Source organism: Puma concolor, chromosome B4 (assembly GCF_028749965.1).
Source record: "Puma concolor isolate L17-30 chromosome B4, mPumCon1.1.hap2, whole genome shotgun sequence".
NCBI lineage: Eukaryota > Metazoa > Chordata > Mammalia > Carnivora > Felidae > Puma > Puma concolor.
This window is the reverse complement of record NC_141673.1, coordinates 75,328,132-75,341,235: the sequence shown is the minus strand read 5'-3', so window position 1 is coordinate 75,341,235 and position 13,104 is coordinate 75,328,132. Positions and strand designations below refer to the sequence as shown.

Here is a 13,104-nt window from a genome sequence, read left to right as displayed (position 1 = left end):
AGCACAGACTGAAGCAGCCAATCACGGTGGCTAAGCTAGAAGAGGCCTGTCACTCAACACAGAGAAGAGTGAGAAAGCCTGTTCTTTTTTTTGAAGGGGAGTGGTAGAGTTTGAGATCATTCTAAGAATATTCTACAAACCTAAAAGTTCTCTGTACACACTGTTTAACTATTTGTATTTTTCCCTACGTATAATCTGTGCCTCACTTTTCTCTAGTAGTGAGTGCAATCAAGGAATAATGGTCTAAATATATAAATAACACGTAAGAATAAGTTAACATAAAAGAAATAATATACATTTCTATTAAGAACCCGTACAATCTGTTATGTGCAAACAGTGAGAACAAAACTACTCTTTTGAGGCCTCTGATCTCAAGACCTTCTACTGAGGACAGGAGAAATGCCTAATTTTAGTGCTCCTTTATCATTAGTATTCATTTCTAATATGTTTTAAAGTTAATTCTGCAAAGTACAGGAAATGACATAAATTTCATGACATATTCATAATTTTAGACAAGCAAACTTTCAGTTTTTGTCTATTGAAAAAAGAATCATAAGGGTTAAAACTGTGAAGTATTACATCCAGAAATATTTAATCAATTAACTCACTAATGAAGCTTGGCTGATGAAAATTATACACTGGGTATTTTTAAAAGAAGCTCTTTTCAAGCTCTGATTTTAAGTAATAATTGCATTTCTTTTACATATTTCTTTGTAATTAGTATATTTAAAATGTGGTCGGGATTTTGAGTCAAATACTGTATAATTTACTTCTTCTTTGAAGTAATTCCCTAATAAAATGATTAATGACAACAGCATTACGATTAATAATGATACATTATACTTTACAGCTTTGAGGAGCTACAAGTACTTTACAGATTTCATTGCCTTCTTCAGTTCTATGAGGCAGACAGGAAAAGAGCATATTATTCTTTTTATGGGAATTTAGAACTATAAGAAGTTAAAGCCATATCAAAGAATATTTACATATTTTCTGCATACATAGATATATGTATTAGTTCATAAATGTGGGGAATATTTGTTCTATACAAATATTTCATTTATGTGCCTACCACAATGTAATCTGTCAAAAAGAGAAAGGTTTATAGCTTTCTAGACTGATTAAATGCCAATGACTGCCAACTTTTATCATTACATTGCTTAATTTCACTAAACTCCAGGAAAGTACTCAAAGACAACAACAGTTCCATGAAAGAATTTAAAGTGATATTCATGTTGACTTCAAAATTCTCTTTTACTTAAGTTTCAGAGTTTGAAAATTACTGGTGCAGTTAAACAATGTGCAGTGGGAGAAATCGCCTTGGAACATGTAGGAACATTTGTCTCAAGAGACAAACTCCTACAGCTTAGGACAGAGTTGGGTCTGGAATCTGGATTTCCTGGAGTCTAGGCTTGAGTGCTTTCTACTCTAAGTTTGTGTAACATACAACTGCAGTGTTTCATGCCCTTCTGTTACCAGTATACACTGGAAAGTAATACTGTTATGAAAATCAGTTTAAAAGATTGTTTAAAAGACTAGTTTAAAAGAACTGCAGTCATTGAAGTCACTGATTATAAACATACTCATTCTGTAAGTTTAAAAAATAAGACTTGCCTCAGTTGGTTAAGTGTCTGACTCTGGCTCTGGTCTTGATCTCAGCGGTTTGTGAGTTCAAGCCCCACATTGGGCTCTGTGTTATCAGTGCAGAGCCTGCTTGGGATTCCCCTCCCCTCCCCTGTCCCCCACCCCCTGTCTCCTTCTCTCTCTTCCCCTCAGTCACTCACTCTCTCTCTCTCAAAACAAATAAAATAAAACCAAAAAAGAAAAAGTCTGTTAAAAAATAAAAATAAATAAAAGTAAGAATTGTTCCTGGGTGCCTAGAAGGTTCAGTTGGTTGAGCGTCCAACTCTTGATTTTGGTTTAGGTCATGATGTCACAGTTCGTGAGATCCAGCCCTGCATATGTTTCTGTGCTGACAGCACAGAGCTTGCTTGGAATTCTCTCTCTCCCTTTCTCTCTGCCCCTCCCTTGCTCATGCTCTCTCTCTTCTCAAAAAATAAATAAATAAAATAAATAAAAATAAAGAAATAAACAACAACAACAAAATAAGACCTATTCCTTTGCTGGGTAAAATCTTACTATTTTAGTGTACTCCCAATAGTTTATTTTTGCTTGTATCCCTTGCCTGAGGAGACATAGCCATAAATAGTGCTAAGTCTCATATCAGATTACTGCCTATGTTTTCTTCTAGGAATTTTATGATTTTAGGTCTCACATTTAGGAGGTGTCTAATCCATTCTAAGTTTATTTTTATGTATGGTGTATGAAAGCGATCCAGTTTCATTCTTTTGCATACAGCTTTCAAGCTTTCCCAACACTATTTGTTGAAGAGACTCTTTCCCCATTGTATATTCCTGCCTCCTTTGTCATAGATTAATTGACCAGAAAACGTGGATTTCTGGACTTTCTGTTCCGTTCCAATGATCTGTGTATTTTTGTGCCAGGACCAGCTTTGTCAAAATCTGGGATTGTGATACCTCCAGCTATGTTCTTTTTTCTAAAGATTTCTTTGACTATTTGAAGTCTTTTTTTATTCCATACAAATTTTAGGATTATTTGTTCTGGTTCTGTGAAAAATGCAATTGGTATTTTGATAGGGATTGCAATGAATCTACAGATTGCTTTGGGTAGTATAGACATTTTAATGATATTAATTCTTTCAATCCATGAGCATGGTATAACTTTCTATTTTGTCTATGTCATCTTTGATTTCTTTCATCATTGTCTCTCAGTTTTTGGAGTACGGGTCTTTCATCTGCTTGGTAAAATTTATTTTGAGGCTTTTGTTCTTAGGGGGCAACTGAATATAGAATTGTTTTCTTCTTTTTCTGCTGCTTTGTTATTAGGGTATAAAAATGCGTATCAATTTTACATCCTACAACTTTACTGAATTCATTTTTCAGTTTTAATAGTTACTTGGTGGAATCTTTATAGTATCATGTCATCTGCAAATAGTGGCAGTTTTCTTCCTCACCAAGTTGGATGCCTTTTCTTTTTCTCGTCTGATTACTTTAATTTGGATTTCTAGTACTGTGTTGAGTAAAAGTGGTGAGAGTGGACATTTTTGTCTTGTTCCTGAATTTAGAGGAGAAGCTTTCAGTTTTCCACCACTGAGTATGATGTTAGCTCTGGGTTTTTCATATATGGACTTTATTAGTTTGAGGTATGCTCCTTCTAAACCCACTTTGTGTAAAGTTTTTTTTTTTATCATGAACAAACGTATTTTGTCACATGCTTTTTCCGCATCTACTGAAATAATCATATGGTTTTTGTCCTTCCTCTTTTTAATGTGATATATCACAATGAATGGTTTATGAGTATTAAACCACACTTGCATCCCTGAGATAAAAGCTTTTGCATAGCAAAGGAAACTACCGACAAAACAAAAAGCCAACCTAGTGAATGGGAGCAGATATCTACAAGTGATATCTATCTGATAAAGGGGTTAACATCCAAGACATATAAAGAATTTATAAAACTCAATACTCAAAAACCAATCTGATGTAAAAAAAAAAAAAATGGGCACAATATCAAAACAGACATTTTTCCAGAGAAGACATACAAATGGCCAAGAGACACATGAAAAGATGCTCAACATCAATAATCATCAGGGAAATGCAAATCAAAACACAATGAGATAGCACCTCACACTTGTCAGATTGGATAGAATCAAAAAGACAAGCTCTAACAAGTGTTCACAAAGATGTGGAGAAAAGGGAACCTTCGTGCACCGTTGGTGGGAATGTGAATTGGCGCGGCCCACTATGAAAAACATGGAGTTTCCTCAAAAAATTAAAAATAGAACTACCATGTGATCCAGTTATTCCTCTATGAGGTATTTACCCAAAGAAAATAAAAACACTAATTTCAAAAGATATATGCGCCCCTATGTTTACTGCAGCGTTATTTACAATAGTTTAGATATGAAAGCAACCCAAGTGTCCAACAACAGATTAATGGATAAAGATGTGGCATATATACACAACGGAATATTACTCAAATATTAAAAAAAAATGAGATCTTGCATCTGTGACAACAAGAGTGGCCCTCGTGGGAATCAGACTAGGTGAAGTAAGTCAGATGAAGAAACACAAATACCATTTGATTTCATTTATATGTAGAATCTAAAAACCAAACAAATGAAAAAAAACTAACAAAAATACAGACTCTTAAATACAGAGAACAAACTGGTGGTTGCCTGAGGGGAGTTTGGTTGGAGGGGATGAGTGAAATGTGAAAGGGATTAAAAGGTATAAACTTCCAGTTATAAAATAAATAAGTCACAAAGATGAAATGTATAGCATAGGGAATATAGTAATAAAAAGGTTTCATTCTGAAAGCTTATTTCATGTTCTTATGGTATATAATAAATGACATACCTGCCCCATGCTGCCTCATTTGTCGATGCTTTATTAACTGGAACACAGGAAGAGTCAATGACAGTTGATCTGTTCATCTTGTAGCAAAAACCACAGTCTGGATCCAACATACATTCATTACAGTAACTGTAAAATAAAATGAAAAAGCTTGAAATACTGTGAGAATTACCAAAATGTGACAAATAGCATGTTAGAGACAATTGGTATTCTACATTTTCTACTGTACTTTGCAGGAAGCTTGGGGCCATGTGACTCGTCTTAGCCACGGCAAAGTGACATGTGCTGAAGCTCGTGAAAGCTGGCAAGTCTCCTCCATCTGTCCCTCCCCTGGCTGCAGCAACTTTGGAAGCCACTTAGAGGTGGAGGAAACTTGGATCTGAGACACTGGGTGTAAAAGAACTCCAGCTGTCCCTCAGGAAATAAACTTTTGCTTTTCTAAGCCACTGAGATTTGTTGCCAAAGCATCATGGACTGGCCCAATTTGACCCAGCTGATTGGTTCCAAAATGTACCAAAGCATTTATTTCTTGTCTCTATTACGTACCATATCTTTTAAAAATGGAAAATATATTTCCCAATATATATACTGAAATAGAAAATAAAAAGAGTGAAAAAAATATAAAGAAAAAAGTTAAAAAACACCACACCAATAATGGTCCCTTGTTAATGTCTTGGTAGATGTCTGTACTTTTAACAAACCTACACTGAGTATCAAGTGTGTGTTATGCTTAACTTAAAATAAGCTGGTATAGGAATAAAAGGCTAACTTTTCTCTAAGTTAATTACATCTACTGGTTGCATCACTGAGCCATAATCAATTAATCACTGCTCACCTAACAGCAGTATCCTAATTGCAGAAAATCCTAAAGAGGCAAAATCCTTTAGAGGGCAAGGTTTTCCAACCCAAGTCTGCAAAGTACTTGTAAATGTGTTTTCTTGCTGTCAAACTCGTTTGCCAGACAATTCTGGAGTATGTCCTGCAAGGCAGGCACACACAGGCACTGGAGACACTCAGATGAATAAAACAAAGTCCCCGCTCCTTGGTAAATAAAAGGCAAGGACAGGAACATATAGACAAATAAATAATGGCAGTGTAATAGAAATTAGTGTGAATGACTCGAAGGACTGAATCCTGTTCATTTGTCTGTTAAGCACTGGAGATAATGTGAGAGGAGATATTTGAGGTAGATCATAAAAGAAATTTACCAGGCAAAGAAGTAGAGAGAAGAGCATTTCAGAGGACTGCTTATTTTACAATTAAAGATCAGTCAGTACAGACTTTTTTACTGTGTACGAGTAATTATACTACTGGGTGCCGGGTAAGAACTACGGCAAGTTATTCAGAAAAGATGTGAATTCTCAAAATCAAAATACTTCTTTGACTAAGCTAAATGGAAAAACAACAGCATTGTTTAAAAACAAGATTATCATTTCAGCCTCCTTCTGTAAACTTTTCCTTTGCAAACAGCCATCCCTAATTTTAAATGAGATTTCAGACTCCTTCAGGCATAGCTTGGAAGTACTGAAGATTTGGTTCTAGGATACTGATGAAAAAGTCTGAAGTATCTTGAGAATTACCAAAATGTGACAAATACAAAGGGAGCAAATGCTGCTGGAAAAATAGTGCCGACAGACCTGCTTAATGTGGGGTTGCCACAAAACTTCAATTTGTAAAAAACACAATATTCTGTGAAATGCAATAAAGCAAAAACTCATGAAAGTAAGCTATGCCAGTACTAAAAGCAAGGAAAAAAAAGGCCTTTCAAAGCCCACTGAAAGGTCAACATAACTTTAGGAAGGTGATACAGCACTATAAATATAAAAGTGTCCACACTTGTGATAGACTAAACAGAACAACACGTAGCATTCGAAGTACTCTGGGCTTCTGGCCTTCATAGCTAGAAGGCTGATTATGAAAGGATGGTAATTCCATGGGGCGCCTGGGTGGCACAGTCGGTTAAGCGTCCGACTTCAGACAGGTCACGATCTCGCGGTCCGTGAGTTCGAGCCCCGCGTCAGGCTCTGGGCTGATGGCTCAGAGCCTGGAGCCTGTTTCCGATTCTGTGTCTCCCTCTCTCTCTGCCCCTCCCCCGTTCATGCTCTGTCTCTCTCTGTCCCAAAAATAAATAAACGTTGAAAAAAAAAAGAAAGGATGGTAATTCCTACTAGTATTTGGTTGGTTGATTCCACCCAGGTAAAGTAGAATCTAACAACCCTGATTGTTCCAATGGCTTTAAGTGATAGTTATTTGGGAAAGGTCAACTCATCCAATTGTAGAGAAACGACTCTACTTTATTTCTTTAAACATAATTCCTGTAACAGGCCAAAGAAAGTAATGATAAAGGTTAACAGTTACCAAAAACCTACTACATGTGCATGTCAGACATACAAGATGTTCATTCATGACACTTTACCTCCTCCATCTGACTCTCCATTCAAGCTTCTGACCCTGACCACAACCTACTGTTCTTCCAGCTTGCTGATAAATGATTCTCGCTCTGCCATGGTGATTCATTCAGTACAAGTATTTTCCACTTATGTGCCAGCGAATATTCTGAGGGCTGGGGCACATTAGTAAACAAAACAGATTCCCTACCCTTGAGGAGCTGGTTTGCCTATATGATCTCCACTTAATTGACCCCTCTACTTGCTCCCTATTCATTAGCTTTTTACTTTTACGTCCATCCTTCTCTAGCTTATTGACCATCCTAATTTTCCCTGCCCATTTATCTTTCCATCTCGCCTGACTAAGCAACATCCTAAATTTCCCTGCCCATATCTTTCTATCTCCGCTGACAAACAAAAATCCTGGCCATATATGAGTGCGAACATTTGCCTTTTCTGTGCCTTCCCCAGGATATTCAAGTGCAGCTGAGGGCATCACACAACAGGGTAGATCAGTAGTTCCTCTCTAATACACTGTTGGCAGCCTCAAAAGGATCCTCAATGGCCTGACATTCTTAATAATTCCCTCTAGTCAATTCCATCCATACAAGGACTTTTTCAACCATACGACACAAGGAGTATTCTTCAAATCTCCAAAGCTCTATGCCTTTTTGTCACTTCATATCCAGCTTCACAAAGAAAACAGATGAAAATGGTAAAGATGGGAACTTTATACACTTACAGCAAACACAGAAACCATCCTACTTTCCCTCTGCTCCCATTACAGAGAAATTGTTTTTCTCCTCTATCTGGGCTTTATTTCTATTCCATCTCCTTAGCCCATTTCAGACCCTTTTGATTATTGTTCCTTTTTCTTACACGTCTACTGTCTTAAGATGGAAGATTAGCTTTTTGATTCGACAGCTTTCTTCCTTCTTAATGTAGGAAGTTATAGCTATGAATTTCATTCTGAACACTGCATCCCATATTTGGTATGTTTGGTCTTCATTTTCATCATTTCAAAGAATTTTCTAATGTCCCTTGTGACTTCTTTGACCCACCAGATTAAGAAGTATTATTTAATTTTCACATCTTGGTGAATTCCCCAAATTTCTTTGTTAGTGATTTCTAATTTCTTTTAAAATTGTTTTAATGTTTATTTTTGAGACAGACTGTAAGTAGGGAAGGGGTAGAGAGAGAGGGAGACACAAAATCTGAGGCCGGCTCCAGGCTCTGGGCTGTTAGCACAGAACCTGACATGGGGCTCAAACCCACAAACTGTGAGATCATGACCTGAGCCAAAGTTGGATGCTCAACCGACTGAGCCACTCATGCACCCCTCCAATTTCACTCCAATGCTAATGGAAAATATACTCAGTATGATTTCATATTTTTAAAATTTATTGAGGCTTGTTTTCTGGCCTGGCATGTGATCTATCTTGGAGAACGTTCCTTGTGCACTTAAGGAGTGTATATTCTGTTGATAGTGGAGTTTTCTCTAAATGTCTGTTCGATCTGGATGGTTTGTAGTCAATAAACTAATCTTGAAGCACCTTAGCCCCCTGTTTTCTACTAGTATGCACTTCTACTTAACTCTGCTCACATACTGGAAATTGTCATAATCTAGAGGTCAGCAAACTACAGTCCTTGAGACAAATGAGACCACTACCACCACCTGTTTTTGCAAATAAAGTTTTACTAGAACACAGCCATGCCCATTTGTTTGCTTACTGTCTATGATGGCTCTCAAGCTTCAACAGCAGAGCCAAGAATCCATGTGGCCTACAAAGCCACAAATATTTACTATGTGACCCTTTATAGGAAGTTTGCTGATCCCTGATCTGGAACACATACTCTGACCTCACATGCATATTTCTCATTCCTTTCCTTACAGATCTCACTTCCTTACTCTAAGACAACTGCTTTGCTACCTCAGAGACCTTCTACACTCCCTTCTTTCTGATCTTTCACTCACTCCATGGCTTTTTGTCCTCATCTGTCAAAACTTTCATGGTGAATCTTGTTACCACTCTCACCAGACCCTCCAAATCTTTGTATTTTGGTCCTTCTATACATCGCTCTATACACTTTAATGTTTGACACTTTCCAGCCGTCTTTGTTCTTTTCCTTCTATATCTAGGTTGTTCCATACTGATGGAGAATTAACACATCCAGGCCCACCGATAAAAGTACACATTCATAGTATTCAGCCAACCACAGCTGGATCCTCACTGCTACCAGGGAACTTTTACCTGTCAGTCAGTGCCTTTCCCCACTTCCACAACTGATGCCCCAAACACCAACTCTCCTCTGACCCCAAACCTATCCCTCCCACACCTCCCACATCTCTTAGAAGATGGCCCTGCCTGGCTTGAAGTGAAAACTGAAGGGATGAGACAGGAACATTCTCAGCTTTAAATCCAGACATAACAAAGATCTCGACAGCCAGGTCTATCTTCACCTCTTTTCTTCCAGGCTCTGCAAAAGGTCATCCCTCCACCAGGGCTTTTCATCTCGATCTCTTCACCAGCATGAACACCCTGTTCCATTGGTTATTTTCTTCTCTTTCTACTTTCCAACCTCTTCTAGAATACACCACAGTTAATGTGAAGCCCTTCCCTTGTTGAGAAAAACTCGAGAAGCTGTCCTCTCTACTCTCCATACTTGTCCTCCATACTGGTTCATGTGGGTCAGTCAGGGAAAAGAGGCCAAATATTAAACAGTATTCCATTTCCTTGCCATGACAGACAGTCATGTGGACTTAGAGACACTCAGGCTTCCAGAAGCAAGATAAAATTCCCTACCACTCCCTCATTCTTGACCTGCATTTTTTTCATCATATAGGCTATTTTATGGCAAAAAATTCTCCCAAATGTAACAATATTTCTATCTTCAACATGACATTTAGAAGGTGACATGAAACTTTAAATATCCTGAGGAATCTGCTAATTGACCTTTTAGAGAGCATGTATCATAACTGTGGCTCTAACAAATGGCATGAAAAGAGAATAACATCTATTTTTTAATTCACAATTTATTCTGTAAGGCTTTCTTGAACATGACCTGATGAATTTACGTCATGTTTTATACATATAAAAGCTGAGAACTTAAATATATTGGTGCTAGATCCATGCTCCTAAGAATACTCTAAACACAGATGAAAACATTTTTGTGTGAAAAGCAAACTGGCAAATTAGGCCCCACTTATCTTCTTTCACACTGTGGACTGGAGTGAGTCCTAAATTCTGGACTTCAAGTTTTCCATCTCAAGAGCATATGATCTCTAAGAAACTACTCAGCTGCAAGATTCTACATGAAAGAAAATGAAATACGTATACGCTAACTCTTAATTCACACAAACTTTAACAGTTTAAAACAGATTACAATGCTGTGACATCTAACAAATATTTACTCTTGCATGCTGATTTCAAGGACAAGAATTAGAAGTGTGCCCTACTTTAAGATGCTCTAGATTTACAAGAGAAATGAACTAAGAAGGTATTTGCAAAAGGACTGTGCTTTATAAAAGGAATTGCTAAATGAATTAAACAAAATGGGGATTCCTCCCTACTGATACACACTATTTTACAAATCAATATGTAGTACAGTTGATGAAGAGATGGCCCACTTCCGTGCACTGTGCACATCTCCATCATAGAACTCCAATGTTCTTTACCGACTGGTTTACAAATAGACTGTGAAGACTGTATCCCAAGGGAAAAAAGACCATGTTTATCAACTCTTATCTGCTACACCCCATTGTAGGCTGGTTCCTCAATACATGTATATTGAATAAATCAGCATGACAACTCTATAAATCAAGGCATTACTGTAGGTTCATTAGCCTGTTCTGCCCATTTCTGGAGAATAATTTGGGGAGGGGTGGGTGGAGTGAAGTGAATATCTGAGTCATGATGAGAATGAAATAAAAAGAAGGTAAACCTAATTTGCTAGAGGATACCTTAAGCTGAGCTCGGCTTTTAAACTGCCAGAGGCTAAAGCTGACATTTGCAAACATTCAGGCCACAACCCAAATGGAATTGGTTAGTAAATTTTGATAACTCACTTTCAGAAACACCAGCTAGAAGGGCTAATTTCCTTGAAGCCTAAAGAAAAGAGCCACCATAAGAGAGGGCCCTCTTTTATTTTTATTTTTTTAATATGAAATTTATTGTCAAATTGGTTTCCATACAACACCCAGTGCTCATCCCAACAGGTGCCGAGTAGGTCCTCTTTTAAATCACATCCTGCAAAATTTCTTAATAGGACATTATGATATGTGGAGATAATGTGTGGTAAATAAACGTGCCTAGAATTCATGCTATTGTTCTTGGCTGTGGATACTTTCACCTGGGGAAGTTATACGATGGCCAATGATGTTCTTCTTCTAGAAACTGCCAGGGGAACTGAATGCAGAGCATATTAGACATTCCAACAACACATGGGAAAATATATAATCTAGATAATAATTACAATTGGAACCAAATAGTTCATTACTTGATAGTTGAAGAGAAGAAAGATTTACGCTTGCAATCTCTGACGTTTTTAGAAAGGGAGAAAAATGTGTTCACTTATTTAGAACAAAACTGGTTCTGAAACTTTAAAATGTTTCCAATTAAAGTAAAAAAAAAAAAAAGAGCAGGATAAAAGCTTAGTGTCTAAAGGAGAGAAGGGATGGCCTATTTTCATTTAATCAAGTGTTCACATGTTTCATATGGTGCCAGGGTCTCAACCAAAGGTGCCCTTTCCTCTCTCCTCAGCAAATCTTTAAAAAATTGATTTGGGTTAATTCAGAACATTTTTAGTTTCTACTCTGTGAAGTCAAGTGTGAACTCAGCCCTCTACAGAATGGTCCATTTGTTTTTTGTTTTTTTTTTCTTTTCAACGTTTATTTATTTTTGGGACAGAGAGAGACAGAGCATGAACGGGGGAGGGGCAGAGAGAGAGGGAGACACAGAATCGGAAACAGGCTCCAGGCTCTGAGCCATCAGCCCAGAGCCCGACGCGGGGCTCGAACTCACGGACCGCGAGATCGTGACCTGGCTGAAGTCGGACGCTTAACCGACTGTGCCAACCAGGCGCCCCATCCATTTGTTTTTAAGTATGTGTCATTAAGCCCAATGAGATGGAGCATTAAGAACAGTGTTTGGTCTTAAAATGCCTCTCGCTGGCGTGGCCTAACTTTCAGACAATCTGGCGATGGCAACTGCAGCTGTTACGGTAATCTGCTGGTACAGGCCCACTTCCACTCTCTGTGGGAAACTGTGTTCATTCGCTTGTTCCTCGTGCATGAATTTAACACCCTACTTTGTGCACTAATGTCACTATGTGCCCCATGACAACTACTCTAGACTTTCCCTACCATCCCCTTCTCACTGTTTACTGCCCTGCTGCTTTCAGCAGGTGACTTGGAACCAAATTGACCAGAGACTACCCTAACTGGGAGGTGAGGGCACAACAACCTGCCTTGCTTGTAGCCCTCTGCACGACTGGGTTTCCCCATGAACACTACAAAGAGAACTCTAGGACACCTGCCTTCTTTCTTGGCCACAGTGTGGATGTCAGGTGACCCCTCTGTCTTATTTGGACTGTGTAAGTAGGGAACTTGTGTGAATGTAAAAAAAAAAAAAAGTGCTGGAGGACTTAAGTAAATGGTTGTAAATGAATTTTAAAAAGCTGGGGACCTACTGGCACTGACTTCATGAGGCAAGTCATGCCTCACCACTCCACTAAAGCTGCTCTCAGAGAGACTGCCAGTGGTCGTCTTGTTGTTAATTCTGTGTGCTTTTCTAGTATTAATTTATTGTTCTGTGGTAAAATTCACTAAAAATGTTTCCCTTTTTCCTGGCATTTCCTTATCCCTTGACACTACTCCCTTTATGTTTCCTCCTTTTCCCAGACTGGTGGTCCTTAGTCTTTTCTTTCTCCTCTTGGTCCTTTCTCCTTTGTTTCTGTTCTTGGCAATGGTCCTTCATTACTCCACACTTTTGTGGGGAAGCATCACCCTATGCGACCTTTACTATCACTGATATGCAAAGACTCTGTGACCTGTTTCTCCAGTTTGTAGCCAGACCTATACTTCCAAATGCCCAATTTTCTGCATGCTTCATAAGTACATCAAACTGAACACACCTAGAGTTTAATCTCTGGGTTTCCTGTCAAACCTAGTGTTCTTTTGTGTCTCATAATTAAAAACCTGAGTGTGATCCAGAACACCCACATTTAAATAGCCACAAGTCCCTCAAGTCTGTCCTCCAAGTATGTGCAGTTCCTACACCCTC

The 13,104-nt window shown here is 38.2% G+C and overlaps 1 protein-coding gene across 1 annotated transcript in view; it reads right to left on the bottom strand.

Annotated features, from left to right (window-relative positions):
- The window catches only part of SLC2A13 (solute carrier family 2 member 13), a 387,878-nt gene that overhangs the window by 80,440 nt on the left and 294,334 nt on the right, over nucleotides 1-13,104 (bottom strand). Inside the window, exon 7 of the mRNA XM_025930431.2 lies at nucleotides 4,440-4,565. Coding sequence (XP_025786216.1) covers nucleotides 4,440-4,565 — 126 coding nt within the window. The remainder of the gene's footprint in view (nucleotides 1-4,439; nucleotides 4,566-13,104) is intronic.